This window comes from Akebia trifoliata, chromosome 10 (assembly GCF_017979445.1).
Source record: "Akebia trifoliata isolate Shusen 1 chromosome 10, ASM1797944v1, whole genome shotgun sequence".
Classification (NCBI taxonomy): domain Eukaryota; kingdom Viridiplantae; phylum Streptophyta; class Magnoliopsida; order Ranunculales; family Lardizabalaceae; genus Akebia; species Akebia trifoliata.
In genome coordinates, this window is record NC_141384.1 from 24,613,398 (window position 1) to 24,640,127 (window position 26,730).

Below are 26,730 nucleotides of genomic sequence, written 5' to 3' on the forward strand. Positions count from 1 at the left end.
TCATACATTTGTAGGGATACACCCATGGATTATGATGACAATGATTTTCAAAGCCACAGTTTTCCATTAGCCAGTGAAGATAACATCAAATTTTCTCCAAGCTTACGTTCATACCCACTTCCCAAGTTTGATCTGGATGACAACCTTCCGGTCCACCTAAGATTTGATAATTTAGTCGAGTCAGAAGTTTTACTTGGCATCCAAAGTCAAGAAGAAAGCCATTGGATCAAGGACTTTTCAGGGGGAAGTAACGGCATAGAGTTCGGTTCAAGTGCTGCTGAATCCTGCTCCATTTCAAGGCGTAATAATGTTTGGTCTGAGGCCACTTCCTCAGAATCTGTTGAGATGCTATTGAAATCAGTTGGGCAGGATGAGATGATCATGCCACAAAATATTATTGAGGAACCACCGGATAAGTTAACCAACCAAATGGAACCCAATTTGAATCAAGATGGTTCTTTTCCATTACCTGATGAGTGTCTGGAAAGCCTTTCTGGGTTAAGTAAGGATCTGACAAATGAGCGGCTTCAGGTCAAAGCTACCCCTCAGATTTATGAGGGTGAGAAATCTGGTAATATAAGTTCAAGAGACTTAGAGCCAAGTAATGTTAGTGGACAGTTTAGCTTAGGAGTGACAGCGGACAATCGATTTAATGATAAGAACTGCGATGAAGCAGAACAGATAGAAATCAGCCCTTTGTGCAATAGATCTGAGAGTATGCAAGTTGATACCTCGGTACTTTCTGTGAAGAGGTTTGCTATAGATGATGGGGACCAGAACAATCAACATGTCCCACTGCAGGCTGAAGGTATTGCAGAAGTCAACGTTGCAGAAGTGGAAGTACACCATGTTCTGAGCAAGGAGACTCAAATGGACGATCAAATCAGCAACAATAATGAGGAGAACCCATCTTCTTTGGCACCGAAGGCTAATGTTGCTGTGCATACGACAGAAGTGAGCAGTGATGATGTATTTTCTGAGAATTCTGTTTCAATCAGGAAACAGGATAGTGTTGTGTTGTCTAGAGACACTGAGATGGGTGACCAGTTAGTAGGAAACACACAAGAGGTATTGATAGAAAATGATAGCTGCCAATTGGATAGTGGGTTTGATGATAGTGCTGATACACTAACAGTGGAAGAAAAGACATTTTTTAAAGGGCAAGGTGACAGAGGCAGCAATAATCAGGCAGGAGATTCTTCTAGTCTGGATGTATATATGTGCTTGTCAACTAACTTAATTCAAGGATCACAGACAATTGAAAATGTTAAAGATGACAATGATGGTTTATGTGCTCATAACATAGACTCTGGTGCAGACGCTCTCATCTCATCTTCCGTGGAAATTTGTGATAGAAGTTTGATTGGGACTGAGCCCTCTGATGTTCATATTAGTAATACAGACCTTTGTGTTATTGAAAAGGAGAACACTAGGTTGACTTCCGATGCAGGTAACGTCATCATTGACACGGATGATTCTCCTATCATTGATAAGAGAACATCTTTCTCCTCTCTAGTTCCAAGTATTGCTGCTACTCATGAATCACAATCTTATGAAATTGCTGGTGAAGAAACTGGTATTTTACAGAAATTCTATTTTTGAATGCCTAAACTTCAATAGCTGCAGAACTCCTAACTCTTGCTCCATTTTTACAGAATTTATTGAACACAAGGATGATGGGGTCTCACCATTATCTGTAGAGGATTCTACTCACTTGGTAAAAAATGAAGAAACAGTGACCAGAATCTCCACAGAACCAAGTTCATTAGTAGTGAAGGAGAGTTCCGAGATGGTACATGAGTCTGATCCATATTCTGAATCAAAGCAAGGTGAAGGTTGTGACAATGCTAGAGATATGCCATCTGAGAATGTTAGCCAGTCTTCATCTTCCGTGGGGACTGTTGGTATGGTGTGCTTGAATGAACCTCAAGAAACTTTAGCCGACAAAGCCCCTGAACAATGCTCCAAAGGTCTAGAAGAGTGTCCCGTTATCCATGATTCCTCATTGAAAGAAAATGAAGCTGCTGAAGTATGTGAAAAGAGTGAAAGACTTTCTGTAAATGTTGCAGGTAATTATGCGATATGAAGATTTTACAAGGCATTACACCATTCTCATGTTGGCTTGGCACATAATTATTATTATATATATATATTTTTTGCCATTCAATTTTGTCTGAGCCATATGTTCATTCAAGATACATATCTTCATATATCTTGAGCCATGTGTTCATTTGTTTTAGGCCTTGCTCTTACCTTTTTAGAATCTTCAGCATGCACTAAAGCCCTTATTCTCAATGCTTTTAAAGGTATTGGATGCTTACCTCATGAGACGCTTCTTTATTTTTAGATCATGAAAGACCTTGAGGATTTAACAGAAGGCCCTTTTATATTAAGTACTTATGTTATGTTCAAAGTGGCGTTGATATGCTGTAGAGGAGGCTAGCGACTTTTGATTAGGGCATACCTTGTCCTGGGTTATATTGTAGTGCACTCTCTCTCTCTCTCTCTTCATTTTCATGGTATCATTTCAAAATATTGCTTATGATTATGAAGTTGTCCCTGGTGTAGCATTTAATTTACGTAAGTGTCCTTAATCATGTAAATTTATTTTATTTTGCACCTAATCTCTGCAAGTTGCAACTCCAACAATCTACAGCTCTTTGTTTTCTTTCACTGTGTTTGTATTTCCTCTATCTCTATTTCTCTTTAAGCTGAACCTGCTCCTATTTACCAATAAAAAAAATGGTCAATACTGAATTCCAATATCATTGTGTTCTAGTCTGACACTTTGTCATGTTCCACATTTCTGTCTTTTCAGATGCTTCGTTGAATGGCTGTGAAGCTTCCTCTAGACCTGCAACTGTGTCTGCAGAGGATCCTGAACTTCATGTACTGGAAACTATAAGCAGCAGTCCGAATTCTAGTGAACCCATTTGTGGTTCACCCACCACCATTAGGAGTTGTGATGTTTCTCAAAGTGAAAAAGGACACCAAGATGGAGACAAAGGATCCTTGGATCAAAATGCTGCTGTTTCTGATGACATAGACAGGGAGGCTAATAAAGTTAGATCTACTTCTCATGACCCCAAAGTGAATGATGCCCGTGAGGATGACAGCAGTTTCACTTTTGAGGTTAGCTCAACATCAGATCCATCTGAAAGAGAAATTGACAATGGATGGAAACCATTTCCTGGTGTTCAGCCTTGTGAATCTCCTCAGGTACTTTTTTCATTTTTTTTGTAGTTCAATAAAATTAAGAATCATATTTTCTCATGTTCTTATTTGGTGATCATTTTGTCCCTAATGTTATACGAACTTCTATTTTCCTACTGTTTCTCTAAGATGGTAGCAAGTTCTCCTACAACAACATCGAGCACATGCCCAATAGGTCCCAAGATGTTACAAGAAATTTCTCATGGACTTCCTCTGACATCTGGTGGAAAGAATGTACATCAGAATTTTTTTCTAAGGGTAGTGCTGAAGAAAAAACAAGCCTAGCGTCTGGCAAGGTGGCTGACGAGAGAACTGCTAAAGAAGGGAAGCCTCTGAAAGGTGATCTTCCTCAAAGTGAAAAAGAACACAAAAAGAGAGGCAGAGGATTGATAGGTCAGAAGACCCCTGTTTCCGATAGCATGGATGGAAAGGACGATAAACTTAGATCTACTTCTCACAATCCCAAAGAAAATGATGCTGCTGCTGAAGTTAACAAAAGTTTTTCTTTTGCGATCAGCTCACCGGTAGATCTTACTGAAAGAGGAACTGACGACAGATGGAAACTATTTCCCAGTATTCAATCCAATGAATTCCCTCAGGTACTTGTTACAATTTTTTTAACTTTTATTTTTCTCATTTTATACTCTATGTTGCTCTTATTTCTTGTCTGTTTCCCAAAGACTGTAGGGGTATCTCCAACAGCATCTGGTTTATGCCAAATAGATGCCAAGGCTTTGCAAGAAATTTCTCGTGGAAGTAATAAAAAATCTGGTGGGAAGAATGTGCGTCGAAGTTCCAAGGGCAATGTTGAGGATAAAACAACACCATTGTTTGGTAAGGTCGCTAACAAGGGAACTTCTAAAGATGGGAAAGCTCTTAAAGAGAGAACTCCTGCAAAGCAGACAAGAGGAAGAGTGAGCAATTCAGTCAGTGCATCAGCTAGTTCACTTGGGTCTACAAGTCGGGTTGTGCAAACGGAAGAGATGCGGGCCTTTGGATATGTTGAAGGAAGCAGTACAAAACCTCTTGCCATTCCAATCGTTCAGACATCTAATCTACCGGATTTGAATACATCAGTTTCTCCATCTGCATTCTTTCATCAACCTTTCACAGATTTCCAGCAAGTGCAATTGCGTTCACAGATCCTTGTGTATGGATCTTTAATGTGAGTCTTGGTCGTGCTATCCAAAATATCAGATTGACACTTGGTGCAAATTCATGAGTCATGACCTTAAAATCTTTGCTTATAGATCTTTAAGGGGAGTCCCTGTAACTATTGTCTAGTATCAAATTCAAACTTAAGGCAGAAATACCTGGGAAAGGCATTTACCGCATTGGAGAATCTGCTTGGTTAATGAAAGAGGTCATCATCATAGGGGGCTTAGACCCATAGCTCAGTTGGTTTGACACATTGCAAAGCAACTTTGAGGTCGTGGGTTCTAGTCCAGCTTACCCATAATAAAAAGAGTGCATCATCGTATATTGATAGGGATTCAATCTATGGACTCCCTTTAATGGGTTATTTGTTATTTTCTCGACCATAAAAGGAAATATGGAATGCTTCCAATCAATTCATTGGGTCCAAATTTGGCATAAGTTGGATTGCTCCCCTCCTGTGTGTCATGTGCCCAACTTTTTTGTTTATAGATTTTTAGGCAATCTATATGACTGAAGACTTCAAAATTTCCCATCAGAGTTTTGTTTTCCAGTCTTAAATACTTACTAAAAGGGTGTTTGAAATTTTGTCTCAGTCAAGGAACAGCACCCGATGAAGCATGTATGATATCAGCATTCGGAGAATCTGGTCAGTGTTTGTGCAACACATTCTTATTCCTTTTATATTTCAATTATTTATGCATTTCCACTTGATGCCTGATGGTTCTGAACTGTTTGTATAAATAGATGGTGGTAGGAGCAGATGGGAGAAGATATGGCGCGCTGCCTCAGATCGGATTCGCAATCAGAAGTCCCCAGCTATTAACCCTGAGACTCCTCAGCACTTGAATCCAGGTACATGTTCAAGCTTCAAAGCTCCTGATTAGATTTCACTGAAGTTTGTTAAGTCTCTAATTCCATTTTTTTTAGTTACGTTTGTAGGTGCTAGATCAAGTGTACAGCAAAGTGAAGCTCTTCCCACACCTGGTCGAGCTGGCAGCAAGGGTCCCCTCTCCTCAATTACAAATCCTGTCGTGCCCCTGTCATCCCCATTGTGGACCATTTCTACCCCATCTCGTGATGGATTGCAGTCCAGTAGCATCGCAAGGGGGGCATTTATGGATCCTCATCAGACACTTTTTTCGTTACATCCTTATCAGTCTTCGCACATGAGACACTTTGCAGGACATGCTACTCCTTGGATGTCTCAGGCCCCTTCTGGAACTTGGGTTGTTTCCCCACAAACTGCAGCAGTGCCCGTTTCTGAAACGGTTCGTGTTACTTCAGTTCGAGAGTCGTCTGTACCGCATCCCTCTGGAATGCAGCATATGCCTAGTCCTTTGATTCATAATGGGAGTCCTATGGGTGTTCCTTCAGGGACATCTTTGCCAGTGGAAGTGAAGATGACAGCATTATCATCTACAAAGGATGCTTCCGCTGTTTCAAAGCCTAGAAAGAGGAAAAAGAGTTTGGCTTCTGAGGAGCCTTGCCAGATACCTACATCTGTTGCTACTGCCCAAGTTACTTCGAGTAGTTTTGTTTTACCCATTTCTCCAATGTCTTCTACACATAACCGAATCATAGTTCGGGACACAGAGCCGATGGTTATTTCCTCAGAAGAGACATGTGGTAGGATCGAGCAGGCTAAACAACAAGCCGAAGATGCTGCTGCCCTTGCAGCGTCTGCAGTTAAACACAGCCAAGGCGTATGGAGTCAGCTAGCCTTGCAGAAGAATTCCGGATTGGTTTCTGATGTCGAAGCTAAACTAGCTTCTTCAGCGGTTGCAATAGCTGCCGCAGCCTCCGTTGCAAAAGCAGCGGCAGCCGCTGCTAAGGTTGCATTTGATGCTGCATTGCAAGCTAAAACGATGGCTGATGAGGCTTTGGTTGCAAGTAAATCTGCGAATCCTACTCCCGAAACTTCTTTCCATGACAGTGCCAAGAATTTGGGAAAGGTCACTTTAGCGTCTATCTTGAAGGGCAAGGACAAAGCCAACAACTCTGATTCGATTATTGTTGCTGCGAGGGAGGCTGCTAGGAAGAGGGTTGAAGCTGCTTCAGCTGCTGCAAAACGAGCGGAAAATTTAGATGCGATAGTCAAAGCTGCAGAAATGGCAGCAGATGCTGTATCGCAGGCAGGAACTATTGTTGCAATGGGTGAACCTATACCTTTAACCCTTGGTGAATTGGCTGAAGCTGGTTCAGAGGGTTATTGGAAAGTTCTTGATAAATCTAGCAATATGAATAGGGAACAAATGAACATAGATGATGTTGAAGTTCTTGATAGATCTGTTGAACATCTCAATGACCGGCCGTCAAATAAGAAACAAGCAATAAGAACAACAGACCATGGAAAGCCATTTCCTCCAAAAGAGATTTCCAGCAAGGCAGTGGAGACCCACATGTCTGTAGTAAGTGGCATGCCAAGGGATTCTGTTACAAGTAGTGAAAAGGGAGCTGGCAAACAAAAAGATTGTAGTGTGTCCGATTTAGCTAAGACAATAGGAGTTGTTCCTGAATCTCAGATTGGATCAACAAATGCTTCCATCACAGTTCAAAATGTGGTGTTTGAAGGAAATCAGCCAATTGGAACTTCTAAAGAAAATTGCATCAAGGAGGGTTCCCTTGTAGAGGTCTGTGAACAAAACGAGATAATACATTGGTAACTCATTTAGGTGCACTGCTTTTCAAAGACAAGATCTCATATCCTTTTTGTGAGTTTTTTTGTTACCACTTTTTTGTAAAGCCATTATATATGGTAATAGCGACGTCACTTTGCCCATACCCAATGGTTTTCACTTAGATGGTGTACTATATTAACTCATTACCGGGGCTATGGAAGAACTTTCCTTAATTTTCTATTACTTTCCTAATTTAAATTCTTAATATAATCTTCTGGAAGGTTTCATTAAATTCTTTTTTTGAATTTTGTGTTCATGTGTTGGCTAAGTTTTAGTTATTGCTCCCATTTCTTTTTATTTATTAATGCCATTTATACTTCAGGTTCTTTCTGAGGATGAAGGTCTTATAGGGGTCTGGTTCTCAGCCAAGGTACTGAGTTTGAAGGATGGGAAAGCCTATATTTGTTATACTGACCTTATACGAGATGAAGGTAAGCCATGGAGGGGAATGCCAAGATATCAATTTAATCACGAGAGGCAGAGGAAATCCTCTCTCTCTCTCTTTTTATATATATAGTTATGGTTGAGTTCTGGTGACTCATGAAGAATGATTCATCAGTGAACACATGATCTTGGTCATGTAAATATGATATCCAATGGATGAGATTTATACGTATCCTAATAATATACATCTCGTGAACATGTGGATAAACCCAGTCGTAGGATTCATGTTTACACAGTCTGGATCACGTGTTTTTTCAACGAGTCATTTTTCACGAGTTACCAGAACTTGACCCATCTATAATAATAATAATAATAATAATATAATAATAATAATAATAATAATAATAATAAAACAACCCCACTCATTTATCCCTACATAAATTGGGGTAGGGATTTAATTTCTTTGCGAATCTCGAGGAAACTTTTGACTTAATAAATCTTTTCTCTTATCTCCTTTCCAAGAAGATTTCTCCAACTTTAATGTCCTTGTCCTATTAACATTATGTGATAATACCCCTCCAATTTCCTCCTCTCCCCCTTTTCCAATAATACCACTCCAACTTTATTGTTTTCCTCTTTTACCCCTTAACCCTAAAGAGGATGATAGCACTGGTAAACTCTAGTGTGTGTGTATATCATATTTCTAGTCTTTTGTGTCTTTGATTCATGGAGATCTAATAAGACTTTTTGGCCATCACAAATTAGTATGTGTTTAAAGTTTGTTAAAAGATCAATTCTAACATGCTGAGGACGGCTTTTCGAAGCCTTTATTTTAGATCAAATTTTCATATGGTTGATAATGGTCTTACTTGGATGCTTTTTATCAATGATTTGATTAGGACAAGGATAATCTTTGTGTGTTTGGTTGTCCAACATCATAAGTCAACAAAGGTACCCTAACCAGTGAAAATAGACATGGAATTCTTTATCTACCAAGTGTTTCTATGTGGCTATGTTTATATGTATGAGTTGGTCTAGGAGGAAAATTTTACAATACACATATAAAACTAGTCTCATGGAGCTAAATTTTGGGATCAAGAAAAATTTCTATATTGCAAGACAAGAGGGAAGAACCGGTAAAAAAAAAAAGACGAGAGGGAAGAAGATGAATTATGGAGTAGGAAATCTGGTTTGAGAGTGGGTTAAGCATTTGGGTTACAATAGGGTTACCATAAACGTTTAGGATAAATCCAAAAAGGATTTTGGTTGCGGGACTTAATTAAGATGTTTTGCAATTATGGTTTGGGATTTAGCTTTATTGGGTAAAGGAAATGATTAAGAGTTGAGGCAAAGGGGTTTTAAGCCAAAAATGTTTTATTGGCCATTTTGAGAGGTTTCAACTAAGGCCCATTGGGTATGTGAAATATGAAGTTTTGCAGATACGATATTTTAAATAGGTTTAGGGGGGTATAAAATAGGATAAGGTAATATAGGGTAGATTTGAAGAAGTGATTAATGGTATTAAGTGTTTATGGTTTAAGAAAGGTTTGATGGGTTCAAAAAAGACAATAGTCCTAGATCAGTTAAGGAGTTGTTGGACTCTTGGTTGGCGTGGGGAGCCTCATTCTTGTTTTTTAAACGGATTCTTTGGTTCTTGGTTCCATTCGCAATCTGTTGGGGTATCTGGAAAGACCGTAATAGTCGTATATTTGATGGAAAAAACAATTTCTTCTGTTCTAGAGTTTCTGTTCTCTTGGAGTAAACTATACAAAGAGTTCAAAGGGGTTTTCTTCGAAGACTTTGTCGTGCGTTGGGACATGGTGTGTGCGTTACAAGGAGATTGACTCGGGGGGCCATATCTTTGTTTTGTTACCCTTGCTTTTGTTTTTGTTGCTTTCTTTGTCTTATAGCTTCTTTTTCTTTGTGGGTGGTCATCTCGACCCCTTTATCAATAAATCATCTTTACCGATCAAAAAAAAAAAAGACAATAAAAAGAAAAGATGATAGATTTCTCTTGGAATCATTGCAATGATTTCCATGGCATCACCAAGTTGAATGCACCAACATTCAAATAAGAAAAATAGAAACTTGTATAATTTTTTTAATTCCATCAAAGCTCCTTTAAAATAATATAAAGATGTCTTTAAATACTAAAAGTCTTCAACAAAACCCGAAAGAACAAAATACCTAAGCTACCTTTTAAAGATAAAAATGGCAGAAAATACTCTAATTTTATTTTTATCTCTCTTAAATTTTCAACCCTTATAAATTTAATAATGTACTAAAGCTATAAAATTACACCCAAACATCTATAATAAGACCATATACTAATAAAGCATAAAATAAGACCTAAATACTTACTCTAGGACTTCTCCTAAATATAAAAATAAATAAAATATAAAATCTAATGATCCAATGATGTCCCTATCAAGAATGAGTAACAATGATTAGGATGTTAAGATGGATGAGACTAAAAAGGAAAAAAAATTAGAATAAAACAATGGAGAATTTTTTTTAAGAATGGTCCCTATAAGAGATAACATAAAGGAAAATGGTTTAAGGTGATTTTTACGTACATCAAGAAGATTGACACCGGGTGGTTGTGAAAAGGAGCACTTTGGTGCAGAGTGTTGAAAGGTGAGGAAGATTGAAAATAACATTGATGGAGGTAGTAAGAAAAAAAATGTGAACATATATGCCCTGGTCTCCAATTAACCCAAGATGAGTGGAGTAGTGAAATAGGATCAGTATCAACCCCAATATTTAGGATTAAGGTGTAAGATAATATGAGTTAGTGTGTTAAATTGAAGCTTTTTTCATATGGTTGGCAATGTTAGGATGAATGATGACCAAGGGTAGGTCAAGTCATTGTATGCTTGGATTGTTCAATTTCCTTTTTACGTGGCCCACTAATAGAGTAAGATCAAGGCATAAGAATTTGATCTCCATCTTGCCCACCTTATATTTCACCATTGATTTAAGTTCATATTTGTGATGGTTGCAATTTTTGAATGGGCTTATCTTTTTTCCAGGACAATCTTCAAAAATCAGCCTTTGATTCATCTTCATGTGGACCCACATTTTTTTTTTTTCACGTTGCACGCTATTGAAAATCTTGGCATGGACAATATACATGAATATTCTCTTTTCGACATGTCATGGATTGTTAACCAGTTATTATGTATGTTTTTAATTTGTTATCTTTGCAGGCTCTGGTCAGCATATGGAGTGGGTGCCGCTTGGTGGTGTAGGAGGTAAAGCTCCCAGAATACGCATTGCTCATCCTACAAGTGTCATCAGATATGAAAGAGCGAAGAAGCGGAGCAGAGCTACTAGGGGAGATTATGCTTGGTTTGTTGGAGATAAGGTGGACGCATGGATACGTGATGGGTAAACATGTTATCATACATATTGAAAATTTGATTATTTATGAGTGTGCATTTCTTTTTTCCCTTCAATACAATTTTTTGTGTGTAGTATGTGGATAGTGAAAAGGCATTTAATAGGTGCATACCTCCCCTTAGGCTTAAGTGTTTTCAATGCCCTTTTGAATAAACAGAAGTCACCTTTGTTTTGTCCCAAGAGCCCTCGAGGGGGTATAATTAAGATAGCTAAGAATGTATGTTTGCTAATATGTTTGTTGGATTCTCTGGCCTCTCCAATCCCGTAAGCTTTTTCAATACCTTTTTGAATAAGATGTAAGCCTTTATGACTATGTAACCCATGTACGATTGGAAAAGGCTCAGCTTATCTTACTAAAAAGAGTGAAACCACACTCCTGGTTTAACCTATTGTACATCAAAAAGAGAAAAAAATGTGGTCCAGATTTCCTTTTGTGGAACTACATTGCATGTACCCCGTTTGCGTTATACACTTATACATAGTCAACTATAACGTTCTTTCTTGAAATCAGATTTTACAATGTCTATATATTCTGAAGAACAATTCGCCATCAGAATATACTAGATCTTGGCGCACAAGTAGTTGGTAAAGGCAAGAGAGCCATTTGATGAAGAATCTAATTGATTCGAGTGACAAAGACCTTTCTTTACTGGACTTTTCCAATAAGGGTATGGGTAGAATGGGTAGAATAGAATCCAAATTTCCAATAATTTAAATTGCGTTTCAAATAGAAGAATCTAATTGATGGAGTGACAAAAACCTTTCTTTACTTGACTTTTCTATCTTTTTCCATTAAATAAGGGTATAAGTAGAATAGAATCCAAATTCCATTTAAATTGCATTTCAAATAGAAAGCACGGGAGTTACAGAGAGATGTGGAGGAGTTTCCACTGAAATCAACTTATACAAGAAGATCAGGGAGAAGAATTTTGTTGAAGGATGAAAATTAAAATTGTTTCATGGAATGTAAGGGGTTTGAATGACGATTCGAAAAAGGCAGCAGTTAGCTCTTTTGTGGTTTTGCAGGAATCAAAGTTGACATTGGTTGACGATGGCATTATCAGAGATGTGTGGGGAATTCGGGATAAGGGCTGGATGCGCGTACCTTCTATAGGTACTTCAGGAGGGGTGATTGTAATGTGGAGCAAGAAGCATTTGGAAGTGGATAGTGAGTTAATTGGTGTGTTCTCTATGTCAGTTTTATGTAAGCTTGTGGGGATAATTTTCAGTGGGTCTTTACGGGGGTGTACGGTTCGACCCGTCTTGGGTAGTGAGTTCAATTTTGGGAAGAATAGGATGATGTAAGTGTCCGCTGGGTTAGTGTCTGGGGGGAGATTTCAATGTCATTCGTTTTTCTTTCGAGAAGAAGGGTGACTTGAGGCTTAGTACGAGAATGATAGTTTGGTGAGTTTGTGAATTAACATGGTTGGTTGGATCTCCCGCTGTGTGGAGGGTAGTTTATGTGGTCAAATAGGAAATAAAATCCCGTTCTCAATAAGTTGGATTGCTTTCTGATTTCTTCTGAGTGGGATGAAAGGTTTAGTCGTATTTTCCAGGAATCTATTCCTAAGATCATTGTCCCATTTGTTTGTAGGTGGGAGAAGCCACAAGTTGACCAATGCCTTGCCGTTTTGAAGATGTGGATTTTACATATCCAAGTTTCAAAGATGTGCAAGCATGGTGTGATGAAATGCCTTTTATCGGGAGACCATGGGTGATTTTTTGAAGGGAGGAAATCGGGTAGTTGGATAGGGAAGGGAGAATTCATAGGGAAGAGTTAAGGGGTCAATTTCAAAAGTAGCGGTTTTGAATGAAATCTCTTGGAAACAAAAATAAGAGTAAAATGGCTTAAGGAGGGGGGCGACAGCATGAGGTTTTTTCATCAGATGGCTAACTTTCACAGTAAGGTGAATTATATCTCAGGGCTTGAGGTTATGGGGGAGTGGATAGTGAGGGATGAGGGCATTGCATCCATTGTGGTTGACTTTTATGAAGATTTGTATAAGAAAAAGTTTATGGCGCGACCTTCACTTAATAATCTTCAGGTTGACAACATTACAGGGGAGCAACAAGCCTGGCTTGAGAGAAACATTGATGAGGAGGAGATTCGTTATGTGGTTAATGGAATGGCGGATGACAAGGCTCTTGTTCTAGATGACTTTTCCATGGTCTTTTTCAAGGTGTGTTGGGAGGTAATTAAGCTTGACTTGTTTTTTGTTGGAGAGCTCTTTATAGATGGGTTTTTGGATCATGGGTTGAATTGTACTTTTGTTGCTTTGATTCCAAAGTAGGGGCAGTTGATATTTTCGATTTGTGGTCAATTAGTCTTTGTTGGGGCGTTGTACAAGATTTTGTCTAAAGTTTTAGTGGCTAGAATGAAAAAGTGTTGCATAGTGTGATTGATCCATTTCAAGGGGCCTTTGTTGTAGGTCTGCAAATTCTTAATGGAGTTTAAATTGCTAACACGTGTATAGATTCAAGAAGAAAAACAAAGGAGCTGGGGCTTGTGTGCAAAATTGATTTGGAAAAAGGCTTATGACCATGTAAGTTGGTCCTTCCTCGAGTGCTTATTGGGGAGAATGAGGTTTGGAGAAAAATGGATTAAATGGGTAATGAAATGTGTTTCTTTGTCTTTGTTCTCAATTTTGCCAGAAGGTTACTTTAAGAACTCGAGAGTTGAGACAAGGTGACCCACTCATCGAAAGAAATCGTCGTATTTATTCCTTGTAGTCATGGAAACTCTTAGTAGAATGTTGTCGTGAGTGGTTTCTATTGATGAATTGTCAAACTTCCGTGCAGGTATCCATGGTCATATGATCTCTCACTTACGGATGATACACTTATTTTTTTGGATTACTCGACATGCATTTGAGACTTTTGAGTGGGATTATTGGTTGTTTTGAGGCAGTTTATGAGATTCCAGTCAATTTGAACACGAGAAAATTTTTGGGGTAAATATGGTTCAATGGATGGATTTGCTTGCGCTTCAATTGGGGTTTTAGGTGGGAACTTTGCCTTTATTATATTTAGGTTCTCCCCTTAGGTGTGACATATGAAAGGAAATTTGGTGTCACATCCTAAAAACTCAACCCGAATCCTCATGATTTCTAAGTTGAATTCAGAGGCATGATATATAATTCATATCATGATAATCAATATATAAATGTAAATGGCTAATAAATAACTCTATGTTATACCTGATCATTGCCCAACAAAACAGATGTGTCCTCAAACATCAGTACACTTGACATGTATACATAAAATAGTAACGACATACTACTGTGTTCATAATTACATAAGAAAACGATAGTGGAAGATTTAAACCTAACTCTAGTTCAAGACTCATTAGTAGTACCCATGCTCCTATCATGAAAGCTTGGATTGGTCATCTATGAAGTCCTGGTATCGAGCTTCCTCGGAAGGATCACCTAAACTAGGTGCGCTTGAAATTTGTGATGTCGTAGAGGTGAGTAATAGGGGAGTTACCTAGTAGGGTACTCTTACAATTCTAAATAATAGCACCTTACATGCAGTTTAAACATACTAGGAATTCGTAAATCATGCATGTTTGATATTCAACACATAATTGAAAATAATTAAATATCGATATCATAAAACTTAGTAGGAAATTGAAATACAATTAAAGATCTGAAAAAAACTGATCATAATATAACATCAAATAATAGAGTACTATAATAGAGAGTTGAGGGTTACGACTGATGTAAACATCTAAGTCAAGATACGATTATTCCAATACTTCACTAGTGTGGAATTTCACAGTTAGTTCTTGATTTTATAGTCAACCTCTGCCACAATTTGGGTAACTATTTTCCAGCTTAGGTTGGTCGTTGACCAATGCCTTAAGAAATGGGCTAAATCAATTAGGTCATTCTTTTTTGACTACTTTAGACTATTAATGATTATTAATTAGCCATCTTCATCTATAACAATTTGGTGTGCATGTGATCTTCGATAATCTTTATCAATTATACAACTATCTACATCTTGTTCTTTATTAAAGATAAAAAGGATATTCCCGGGTTCCTGTTGTGATGTATGAATCCCATAATACATAAGAACTCAAATGATGCAACTGTTATCTTAGAATAATACATTGTTCTAGAAATATCACATGTTATTTTTTATAGGTTTTCACAATCTCTTTAATAAATCACTAAAATACTACATATAGGTATTTGTTTTCTTTTCAAATGTATTGGAAGTAAAACATACACGTGTCTTAAATACTTAGTCCACTCTTAAATATACAGCCTCATCTCTCTTTTCTTTTTCTTTATTTCGTGTCTTATACGACAATTAACCGAAGTATCTCTCATTTGTGCCTTACTCGACATAAGCCGAAGCATTTATCTCATTCGTGTCTTACATAGTCTATGATTGAAGCATCACCTTCTCTTCTCTTTCTTTCGTGTCTTATACAACATACGTTGAAGCATCTCACCAATTGGGTATTTAAAAAAACACGACAATCAATTGAGAACTCGTTCTCATATTTTATTTAAACTCGTTCTCATATTTTATTTAAATAAAATACTTTTTTTACCTAACTTTTTGATTAAAAATAATTCTTGGAAATCTATAACTAAAAAGATTAAAGTGAATTGTTCACTAGTTTAATTCATTCAAAATCATGCATATCTTTAATTTATGATAATTTTATCATATACAAAGTGGGTAAAAAAATAGTAAGGTCTTATTCAAAATAAACTCAGTACTTGTATTTTTTTAACTACTAGAACATATATAAAATATGAACAAAATATTTGAATCATATGTAAAAACAACAACTTATGTAGTTGCTGTATTTTCTTTTTTGGTAAGTACAAAATCTATAAATTCTATGTAAAAACAACTTGTATAGTAGCTATATTTTCCTTTAATAACATGTACAAAATATGCATAAAACATGTATAAAGTACGTACAAAGTAACAAACGTTTTGTTCATTCAATCTAGCATACATAAGTGTAAAAATAACGTGATAGTCATACGAAAACAACAATTTTGTAATTATATCATAAGAGAAACAACTTATAATTATATAATGATTTTAATAAAACAACTTATAAATGTAATAATTTTAATGAATACCAAACACATGAATAAAACATGTAGGAAAGACATGTATAAACATCCTCCTGACTAGTTATTCCATTTACTATATTTATAAGCATTCATGTTGTGTAAATATTGTGCAAAAATAACTTTCATAGTTGCTGTATTTTATTTTTAGCATGTATAAAGTACATATAAATATGTATATAGCAACTACAAGCATGAAATAAACTCTTTTTAAACAAAACAACAATTATGAGTATGCATTAAGCTCATAAAAACAACAATATAAGTATATATAAAACATATGCATGTTGTTGAAAATAATTACAAAACAATTTTTTTTTAAAATTACCAAATCAGAAATATTTTAGAACTACAAAATAAATTCTGTTTTACAACTACAAAATCAGAAATATTTTTCTTAAATATTATTAAGACTATCATAAAGAAAATATAAGAGCCTACTGCTTTCTTTCTTCTTTCTTTTCTCTTTCTTTTTCTCATTTCTTTCAATGTGAAGAAGAGCTGAAGAAGAGTTCTTAAAAAGACTTAAGGATAAACATTTGCTATCTCTACTTTGATGGTTTAGTCATATAACAAAGTTAAACCAAAAAGCTATCTTATCTCAAAGTAAAAATAAATATCTACATTCAATTAATTTGATTCCTAGACTTGATTTACTTGACTTGACGCAGTCAATATTGGTTGACTTGAGTCAACAATGGTTGACTTGGTTAATATTTGTTTTTTGGACATTATATTTGGGATCCGGTGTTGGAAAGGATGGGGAGGAGGCTGAGTCGTTGGAAGGCGTAGTACTTGTTGAAAGGGGATTAGATAACTCTTTTAAAAGTATGTTGGCTAGTATCCCTAATTATTACTTATCCATGTTCTCTTTACCTCTTAATGTGGAGTTAAGGATGAGTATTATTTGTAGGAGCTTTTTCTGGCATGATAAAGAAAACAAAAGAAAATATCATATGGTGAGTTGCAAGAATATGTGCTTGCCTAAGAGTTGAGGTAGCCTGGGTTTTAGAAGTGTTGGTGAGATTAACTCGACATTGTTGGCAAAATGGCTTTAGCTTTTTTGGTGAGGAGGATGATAGTTTATGGAGGGATGTGGTAGCAAATATTATGGGGTGAAAGAGTTCGAATGGGAGTGTGGGATTGCAAAGGATGCTTTCGGGTGTGGAGTTTGGAAAGATAGTGTCAAGAGAAGCCCTCTTTTCTGTAGGAAAGTGAAACAGAAATTAGGGAGGGGAAGTAGAGTTCGTTTTTGGGAAGACATGGTGTGGGGATGTGCCTTTGTTGGAGCTATTCCCAGATCTATATGGTCTATCGACCAAATATGGGAAGTAATTAGAGTGGGAAGTCTTTTGGAGTTACTTGAAACGAAGGTGGTTGGTGTTAACTTTTTGAGGATTGTAGATTATGGGGTGGTACAAGAAACGTCTCCATTCATTTGGGGTACAAAGGTTCCTTTGAAGGTTTCTCTGTTTGTGTGATTAGTTGCTTTGGGTAGAGTAACCATCTTGGATCAATTGATTAGAAGAGGGTTCCAAATGCCAAATTGTTGTTTGTTGTGCCTCAAAGATGGAGAGACAGTGGATCGTTTGTTATTGCATTTTGTTGGCACCCGCCATGTGTGGTCTCATTTTTTTGGTATGTTCGGGTTGGTTGGGTGTTTTCTAAGTTCAATCAAGGAGCTTTTTGCTTCTTGGATGTGCTGGGGTTCTTCCTTTAGAGTTGCGAAGTGTATCCTTTGGAGCGTACTTCAATTCTCCATTTGTTGGGGGGTTTCAAAGGAGCGGAATAGACGAACTTTTGAGGGTAAAAAGTGCAATCTGCAAGATCTTAGCTTAGACATTTTGGGTGTGTTGTTATTTAGGGGACAAGCTTTTAAAGAGTTCAAGGGAACTTTTTTTTTTTTGAGGACTTTGTAGCTTGTTGGGAGAATATTTGTAATCTAGAACCTTCTTAGGGGTTTTTTCATTCGCTCTTTTGATAAGTTTTTGTAATTTAGGAACCTTCTCGTCCCCATTTATCAATAAAATTATCAACATATCAAAAAAAAAATAATTGCTTTTCAAAGCTAAGTTCTACGAGACACTCCTTCACCTTCCACCAAAACAATCTCTAATTAACCAACCTATCTTATTAACCTGAAAGGATTGCCTCCAAAAGTAGCACCCCTGCACCACAATCCTCCCAAAATGAAGCATAGTCGCGGTCACCCTTCTAAATTTATTACTCATATTCCAGATTCCTTTCCACAAAATTTCCTCATAAAATGATCTGACGACACGACTTTGCAATCCCTCATAGAGCAGTTGTACTTTCACTTTATCACTTACCTTTGTAGAGTGTTCACCTCTTGTTAAATTTCCATAGCCACTTACTCACCCAGGAGTGAAAAATTATTTTTTTGTGATAATGATTTTTATTCAAACTCTTAATAGTCTTATGAATTATGTGTAAATAAATAATTAATAAATTGACTAGGCTATGCTGTGGCTTTTTGGGGAGTATGCTGCGAGAAGGGAAGGAATGAAGTGGTTCCTAGCAACAACTGGTGGTTATCTCCACGACATTTGTGGATGTCTTGTATGTGGGCAATTTTAATGAGAACCAGGAGTTGGGATCACGAAGGTTAATTGGACCTCATAAAGAGTGGCTGTGTTGGTGGCAACCAATGAATCAATATGCCCAGTGAATGATACTGATGTAGTGTAATGAGTAGTAACAACTGTGACAGAAATAAGGAGGCTTGTTGTATGAAGCAACAAATGAGTAGCGACCATGCAGTGTGCTGTGTGCCAAATGAAATAGTTGTTGCTAATACTAGTGAATAACTAATAATTAGTTCAATGAATATAGGTAGTGGTCGTGGGAGACTTGATGATATGAGACATCTTTGTCGGAACTCACTATCTTCTCTGAAACATACAATGTGGTTTGTGGTTTGTGTTTTGGATTGCATGCCTCAAGCATAAGAAAGTGAAAATTAGCTTAAGTGAAGGTGAAAATCATAAAAAATAAGATCATAAGCTTTTCCTTGAAGGACATTTGTTCTGAGTAAATGGAGCTTAATAAGGAAAGAATGGCCAAGTACCAAAAAAGGGGCAAGGGTATGTAAGTGTATGAAAATGCAAGAAAAGGAAAGAAAGATCCTTATCACTATTATGAAATCCGAGTTAATCGAGAAAGTTGTGTAGCGTAATGCTATGTATTCATAGCCTAATTCAGTGTGCAGGCTATGAATGTTCTGCTGAGAGTGAAGAGTTGTTGGGTGTAGAATGTTTGTGAAGTCCACCAGAATGTGGCATCCGATAAACGTAATACAAGTATGAAACCAACATGATATTGGAATCAGTTTGGATGAGGAGTGTACCATTTTATGGAACTAGATTTGGAGTGAGCATATATGTATGTATGTGTGCATGTTTGTCTGGACATGCATGTATGTATTTGAATCAAACTTCTGAAACATGAAAGTAGTAGTTAATTACCCTCATTCCTTTGTTGCTAACATGCCATATCTGAAGCACATGACTAATGAAGAAATTCTTCCACTGTTACTCTTTAGCCACATTTACACTGATCATGCATTAATATTGTTGAACACAATTATTTTTTGTTATTTATAAGCTTGTCTCATTTGTACTACTTGTTTTAATTTTTAGCTGGTGGGAAGGAATTATAACAGAGAAGAGCATTGAAGATGAAACAAATTTGACAGTTCATTTTCCAGGTATGCATGATCAATCTTTCTATATCAAGGACATGACTTGCACACATAAAAATGTTAACTAATCAACTACTCCAAAAGACCATGTGGGAGAGAGGGAGAACTATGAATATGAAGGCTCACAGAGCTTAACTGGGGTATGAGACACCTGAAAGTGGAGTAAAATATACACTCAACACTCCCCCTCCCCCGTAGGGATGGAATGAATCGAACCCGTGACCCATACGAATTAGCACTCTTATACCATGTTAACCAATCAACTACTCCAAAAGACCAATCTGTTGGAGAGAGGGAGAACTATGAATATGAGAGGGTCACGGGAGTTAACTGGGGTATGAGACACCCGAGAGTGGAGGAAAATATACTCTCAACAAAAAGGTGTCTACACATGACTGGTATATGGTTTTTGAGAAAGATTATTAAATATTTCCCCTTGAATTTGTATGCAGCTCAACGAGATACGTCAGTTGTTAGAGCTTGGAATCTTCGGCCATCTCGTATTTGGGAGGATGGACAATGGGTGGAATGGTCCCGTTCAAGTGGAAATAATTGCTTTGTCGACGAGGTCTGAACGTTTATTGACAATATTTTTTTCTACTTGGTAACATTTATGCTTGATGTGTATTTTTGTTAAAACTTCCTGAACTTGTTTTTATTGAATCTCATATATGTCGACATTTAGGGTGATAGTCCGCAGGAAAAGCCACCGAAGAAGAGCAGGCATGGGCCTGCTATTGATCTTGCAGTTGAAGCATGCGGGAAGGATAAGATGTCAGTACATATGGGTATGGAGGAATCTGAGAAAAATGATGCATCGGGGCCACTGACATTGTCCGCAAATGAAAAAAATTTCACTGTTGGGAAGAACATCAAAGACGAAAAAAAGTCTGATACACTCAGAACGAAGCAGACTGGACTTCAGAAAGAAGGTTCGAGAGTTATTTTCGGTGTTCCTAAACCTGGAAAGAAAAAGAAATTCATGGAAGTCAGCAAACATTATAATGGAGATAATGGCAGTAAGATAAGTGAAGGGAATGATTCAGTTAAATTCGCAAAGTACTTGATACCTCAAGAATCAGCTCCCCGTGGATGGAAAAATACTTCTAAAGCTGTTTCTAAGGGAAAACAAGTAGCTGATTGTAAACCCAAGGAGCTCAAGTCAGGATTGACCAAAAGCATTCTGACCAGAAGAACCATACCTGAGAATAATGGCTCTTCAAACTCTGTTGTCTCTGCTTCTAATCGTGGTAGTGTGCAAGATAATTTTCTGAATGCTAAAACCTCTGTTAGCCATGATGAAAACATGTCAGAAAAGCAAAACCTGCAAGAAATGGGTTATGTTTCTAATGTTCGCAAAATAACCGAGGGCCACCCAGCATCGTTTGCAGCTGAATTCGGGAGTAAAGGAAACACTGCACCTTCAGGTGAGAAGTTGGGTAGACATGTTGAAAAAGAAACAGGTAATGATGATAATAGTGGAAGATCAATGCTAGATGCAGTTGAGCCGAGACGATCTAATCGCAGAATTCAGCCAACATCGAGGGTAAGTCTTGTGATCTTTAGATGTTTTCTGTATTATAGTACACATTTTCTTAGTGAGGTATTCTTGCAGGTTGGGGTTGAATGGGTTAGGTTCTGGCCGGATATGAGCACATCCAGATCTGATTTTGTATTTGGATCTGGATCCAAATCTGATTCGGATCCTATTAGCTAAAATCATATCTGAATCCATTTTTCACTAAATCCAAATCAGGATCCAACCTGAGCCAATTGCTTGATTCGGGTTGGTCGGCTTGGATAATTTTGGGTCATTGAACACTTAGGTGCTGTTTGTTAAACTGAAAAAAATAAGTGCTGAATAGCATTAAGCGCTGAAATTTATAAGCGCTGAATTTAAGTGCTGAAAAAGTTGTTTGTTTAAATGCTGAATCATGTTTGTTACACATTGCTGAAACTGATAAATTGTCTTTGTTACCCTTACAATCATATTATACATTGTTTACATGTTTCAAATGCTTATTTATTATCAAACACAATAAAATATATTATTTCTTATAAAATTAAAATACAATTTATTTTTAAATAATAAATAATACTCAAATAATATTCACTTTATAAATAATAATTTCTATTTATAAAAATCCACAAATTTCAAATTAAAAATAATAATGTCATACAAGCCACCAAAATTTGAAATCAACTTTAAAAGAACTTAATTTTGGATGAATAATTTTCGATGGAAATGAAGGACGTGTAATTATAAAAGCACCCTATGAATTAATAAGGACAACCCACATTATAGCCATTTTTTGTTTTGTTTTATATGGGTTAAAATTTTTGGAATGAGCAAATTTTTAGTGAGGATGGTCTATATGGTCTAGAGATCATCCTCACCAAAAATCAGTCTATTTTGAAACTTCTAACTCGTTAAAAGTAGTTTTTTTTTTTTTTTAAAGGGACAATTTACGGTTCTTGAACTTGTTTTGATAGGGTTAGAAGTTTCAAGATGTGCTGATTTTTTGTGAAGATGATCTCCTCATTGTAGAGATCATCCTCACCAAAAATCAACTCATTCCAAAAATTTTAACCCATATAAGACAAAATAATTTAGTTATGGTGTGGGTTTATTAATTTGTGAGGTGTTTATATACTTATCATGGGATATAAGAGGTAATATCCTTTAAAGAATAAGGGCATACTTGTCCATGTTCAAAAAAACAAAAGGCATACTTGTCCGTGTTCAAAAAAGCGAAGTGCTTACCGCTTCAGCACTTTTTTTCAGCATCAAAATAGTGCTGAATTTTTTTCACTTATTTTCAGCAATAAGCACGAGTAAACAAACGCGCTATTTTGACAAAAGTGCTGAATTTAATTTTTTTCAACAATAAGCACTGAAATATAGCGCAAACAAACACCACCTTATTGTTATTATTATTTTTTTGTTATATTTCTTTTCTAATTGCTTTACTATTTTTTCCTTATTTCTTGGGGTATTTAGAACAACTCCCTGTAAAATTGATGATATTAGGTTTACCCCTTGCAAAATGCAAGATTAAGTTTACCCCCTTTGATCGTAAGTCAACGTTACGTTTTTTTTTGTTGATAAGTATAATAGATTGCAAAAGAGAGATAACGAAGTACAAGGAGGCCGATGAAGTCTCTCAAAGAGCAACAAAACAAAGAAAAGCATCATTGATTACATAAAGAGTTCTATCTAAAAACAAAGTTATCAAAAGTAATCCCCTTGAACTCTATATTCTGTTTCGTTCAAAGGTACAATAAGCCCAAGATCTCCAAGAAGTCGACGTGAGAGCTTCTCATCTTACTATTGAACACCTTCTTATTTCTCTCGCTCCACACCCCCCAAGCAATAGCTGAGGGAAGAATAGCCCAAAGGAATCTTTTCCTGGAAGAGAAAGCATTACTGACCCACCCTTCTACCAACAAGGAGAACTGACGTGGAAAGACCTAATGAATACGAAGTAGACCAAGGAAAGTTGACCAAATATGATGAAAAAATGAGCAGTGAATTACAATATGGTCGACGGACTCCCCATCCTTCAAATAAAAGGGACAACAATTAGGTGTGATCCAATCCCGTCCATCGTAAGAATTTTCCTAAGGAAAGCCAACCAAACCAAACAAAAAAAAAGATTTTAGAGGGAACTGAGTTCGACCAAATAATGGACCTCAGGAAAGATTGCTTGGTATAAAGGTTGAGCTACTTATAGAAAGAACTGACAGAGAATCTCAAGTCCTTAGCCCTCTTCCATTTCCACTTGTCCTGTTCACTTTCATCGAGAAGACGCGAATGCAAGAGATCAAGGAAAGATGTTACTTTTGTTAGCTCCCAATCATTAAAGTTTCGCCTGAACCACAAATCCTAACTAAAGTTGGAGTCGATGCGAATCAAACAATGCTGGATCGATTCGTTCTTTTTCAGAGAACAGGCGTACAAGGACGGAAATTGAGTCGTTAAAGGCGATGTGCCACACCAACTATCCTCCCAGAATCTGATCTTGTCACCCGTGCCCGCTTTGAACCTAATCCCTTTCTTAAACTCCTCACTTTTAGAATCCCCTTCTAGATACTACACCCATACGAGCCTTTGGCCTCACTACTGTACAAGTCTAGTCTCTTTTCCCCATATTTGGCCATAATAACCCTCCACAGATTACCCCTTTCCTCCCCAAACCTCCAAAGCCACTTCCCTAATAACTCTTTATTAGCTAGTCTAAAACCCCTAATCCTCAAACCCCCATTTTTCTTGGGCATACATATAACTTTCCATCTGAGTAAGTGATTACTTCCTCCTACTGGTCTTGTCATTCCACAAAAAATTTCTCATAAGCCTTTCCAATCTGATTTCAACGGACCTAAGAAGTGTGAACAGGGAGAGAGTAAACCGGGATACTCATTGAAGTGTTTTTTATCAAGGTTATTCTCTTTCCTTTAGACAGATACTTGGCTTTCTATGTACTCAATCTTTTCTCCAATTTCTCAATCACCTCTTCCCAAATTTTGATACTCTTGTAGGGTGCGCCCAGTGGTAAGTCCAAGTAAGACGTGGGTAAAGTATCATGCCCACTGCCCAAAGTAGCAGCCATCAAATGAATATCACTCACATCTCCTACCCCAAAAGCTTACTCTTTTGCAAATTGGTATGTAAACCAGAAATAGTTTCTAAGCAACACAATAAAACCAGAAGCACCCTCACCTGGTCCCTCGAATGATACAGGAAAATCAAAGTATCATTCGCAAATTGCAAGTGTGAAATCAGTGGAACATCATTCACCCTAAACCCCGAAAGTTTTCCTAATTCGGTTACTCTTCTAAACAATCTACCCAGGAATTCTGCTACAATAAGGTACCAGAATGGAGAAAGCGGATCCCCTTGTCTCAACCCTCTCGATCCCCTAAAGAAGCCAGTCGGACTACCATTGACAAGAATCGAATAGGAAATCGTTGTTACACATTTCATAATCCAACTGATCCACGTCGCCCCAAAGCCATGCTTCTCATCATATATTCTAAAAAATCCCAAGTCACGTGATCATAAGCTTTTTGTAAGTCTATTTTCCCAATCATCCTCTCTTTCTTTTCCTTAATCCTTAAGTTAAGGCATTCATTGGCCAGCAACACTCCATTAAGAATTTGTCTTCCCTTAATGAAGGCTCCTTGCTCGTCTTTGATAAGCTTAGGGAGGACTACTTTCAAACTCGAAGCTAACACTTTTGATATGATTTTGTAAACCAAGCTCACCAAGCTAATGGGTCTGAAATTGCCTAACTTATCTGCCCTAACTCTCTTGGGGATCTTGGTGATTTAAGGGTGAAATTTGATTTTTTTTTTTCCTTTCAAAATGCTCTTCAAATACTTAAATTACTAAATCAAACTTTTAGTTGTTAAATCATCAAGAAGTAGCAAAGTCGACTTACAGTCAAGGGGCGTAAAGCTATTCTTGCATTTTGCAATGGGGTAAACCTGCGATCATCAATTTTACAGGGGGCCATTTTTAAAATGCCCTGGTTCTTATTAAATTGTTGCTTGGTCTTGTCATTTGAATGCCAGTCCCTCTTAAAGTGTATTTTGGGCGCCCTTTTTGAAAAGTTGATATATATTGTTTTTACTTACAAAAAAGAGTACAAAAGCTGGTCCATGGTAGCCTTGGCTCATGAACAATGCGAGTATGAGTTGGAGATCTCTTGGTATACCCATTGAACAATGTGTGCGCCATCCCCTGCATATTCACCGTGTGCATGGTGAATCCTCACAGATTTTGATTCCTTCATTGCTTCTTGTGTCCAAGATAAAAAATGTGCTACTTTGCTTATCTATGTTTATGTCTCTTTGTGCTCTTATAGACATTTTAAGTCCCAAGTAACCTGTGGTTGTTTCTTTGTGCAGCTATTAGAAGGACTACAGAGCTCCCTTATCATCTCAAAGGTCCCTGCCGGCTCACATGACAAGACTATTAGAGCTCAACAAAGGAGTGGGCCTTCCCGGGGTAGATTCTTTTTACTCTAGAATTTGTTTTTGGATTTTCCATGAAGACGGGGTAATATTCCCCTTTTCGTGAAAATTAGGGTTGTACACGAAGAATTTCAAGAGAGCATGGCCATAAGGCCCCACCGCCCCACTTCTTGCATGAGATTGTAATTATAGAAAGAGTTGTGATTTTCTGACACCCATTGACACATGCCCCCATAAATCCCCTGATGTGGTATGAACTAGAATCATAGATTTTTCCCTCATACACAACTGTACATCCCCATTAATGTGTGCAGTTGTGTATCCCGAGAACGAATCTATGATTCTAGCACATGCCACGACAGGGGGTGTATGTGGGTGTCAGAATCTAATTATTCTTATAGAAAATGTTTTAATCTCTTCTCCCACCTTTCTGTTCTTATTTTGGCAAATGTTTGAATTTGATGTTCATTGAAACAGGTAGTAACCGAGGTTGAGACGAGAACTTGCCATGCTGTGATTTGGTGACATCCCTTTGGCACTGTGTGAATATTAATTGTAGGATATTTAGGAGAGAAGTAGGAAAAAGATTTCTTGTTTTATTGGGGGTGGGGGAAAGTTGTAATTGTCATAGAGGTTCTTATTAAATATAGTTTGTTCACTATTGTGAGTCTTATTTTCTTTTACTGAACTTTGTGTTGAACTCTATCTATTAGTTGGGCTTCAAATTGCAGGATCCCTTCTCAGGAGACCAACACCGACACTAGCAGACTGGTTTGCCAATAATTCGTATGTGTAATAATTCTCTTTAACTTATTGATAGTGTTTTGAATTAGGTTTAGGATACTTGTGATACCTGTTTTGCACTCAAGGTAATTAAATTTCGGGGCAATGTTGAGATTAATGACTTCAACAAAACCCAATTTATGAAAATAAAAATTCTATTATATTCATTCTGAACTTTGCATCTGTGTTTAAAAACACTTTTATTAAGAAGTTTGTAATGGTACTTCGCTGTTCTCATTACAGTATTTTTCATATAAAACACTTGCATAAAAGGGTACTTGTTTAAGTTCTCCCCTGAATAATGAGCCATCTT

The 26,730-nt window shown here is 37.1% G+C and overlaps 2 protein-coding genes across 4 annotated transcripts; both read left to right on the forward strand.

The window, feature by feature from the left end:
- The first annotated feature begins 24 nt into the window (after positions 1-24).
- On the forward strand, positions 25-3,243 carry LOC147393393 (uncharacterized). The gene is made up of 4 exons (XM_086455111.1): positions 25-1,576; positions 1,656-2,069; positions 2,241-2,306; positions 2,819-3,243. The coding sequence occupies exons 1-4, from the start codon at positions 25-27 to the stop codon at positions 3,241-3,243; spliced, it is 2,457 nt and encodes an 818-aa protein (XP_086311237.1).
- On the forward strand, positions 3,079-26,472 carry LOC147393394 (protein SWOLLEN 1-like). 3 transcript variants are annotated; one of them, XM_086455163.1, is made up of 13 exons: positions 3,079-3,219; positions 3,343-3,812; positions 3,894-4,378; positions 4,965-5,017; positions 5,116-5,223; positions 5,299-7,001; positions 7,372-7,480; positions 10,643-10,823; positions 19,597-19,664; positions 20,111-20,226; positions 20,344-21,204; positions 25,569-25,668; positions 26,112-26,472. In XM_086455163.1, exons 2-13 carry the CDS (start codon positions 3,378-3,380, stop codon positions 26,126-26,128), a joined length of 4,236 nt encoding a protein of 1,411 aa, XP_086311289.1. In that variant the 5' UTR covers positions 3,079-3,219; positions 3,343-3,377; the 3' UTR covers positions 26,129-26,472. The 3 variants fall into 3 exon arrangements, with proteins under 3 accessions (XP_086311289.1, XP_086311290.1, XP_086311291.1); XM_086455164.1 differs by having other exon boundaries at positions 5,311-7,001; XM_086455165.1 differs by lacking the exons at positions 25,569-25,668; positions 26,112-26,472 and adding an exon at positions 21,274-21,803.
- The last annotated feature ends 258 nt before the right edge of the window (positions 26,473-26,730 follow it).

Coding starts and splice junctions, on each gene's coding strand:
- LOC147393393 (XM_086455111.1), top strand. CDS start 25: ATGGATTATGATGACAATGATTTTCAAAGCCACAGTTTTCCATTAGCC. Junction 1,577..1,655: donor AATTGCTGGTGAAGAAACTG/GTATTTTACAGA, acceptor CCATTTTTACAG/AATTTATTGAACACAAGGAT. Junction 2,070..2,240: donor ACTTTCTGTAAATGTTGCAG/GTAATTATGCGA, acceptor CATTTGTTTTAG/GCCTTGCTCTTACCTTTTTA.
- LOC147393394 (XM_086455163.1), top strand. CDS start 3,378: ATGCCCAATAGGTCCCAAGATGTTACAAGAAATTTCTCATGGACTTCC. Junction 5,224..5,298: donor TCCTCAGCACTTGAATCCAG/GTACATGTTCAA, acceptor CATTTTTTTTAG/TTACGTTTGTAGGTGCTAGA. Junction 7,002..7,371: donor AGGAGGGTTCCCTTGTAGAG/GTCTGTGAACAA, acceptor TTTATACTTCAG/GTTCTTTCTGAGGATGAAGG.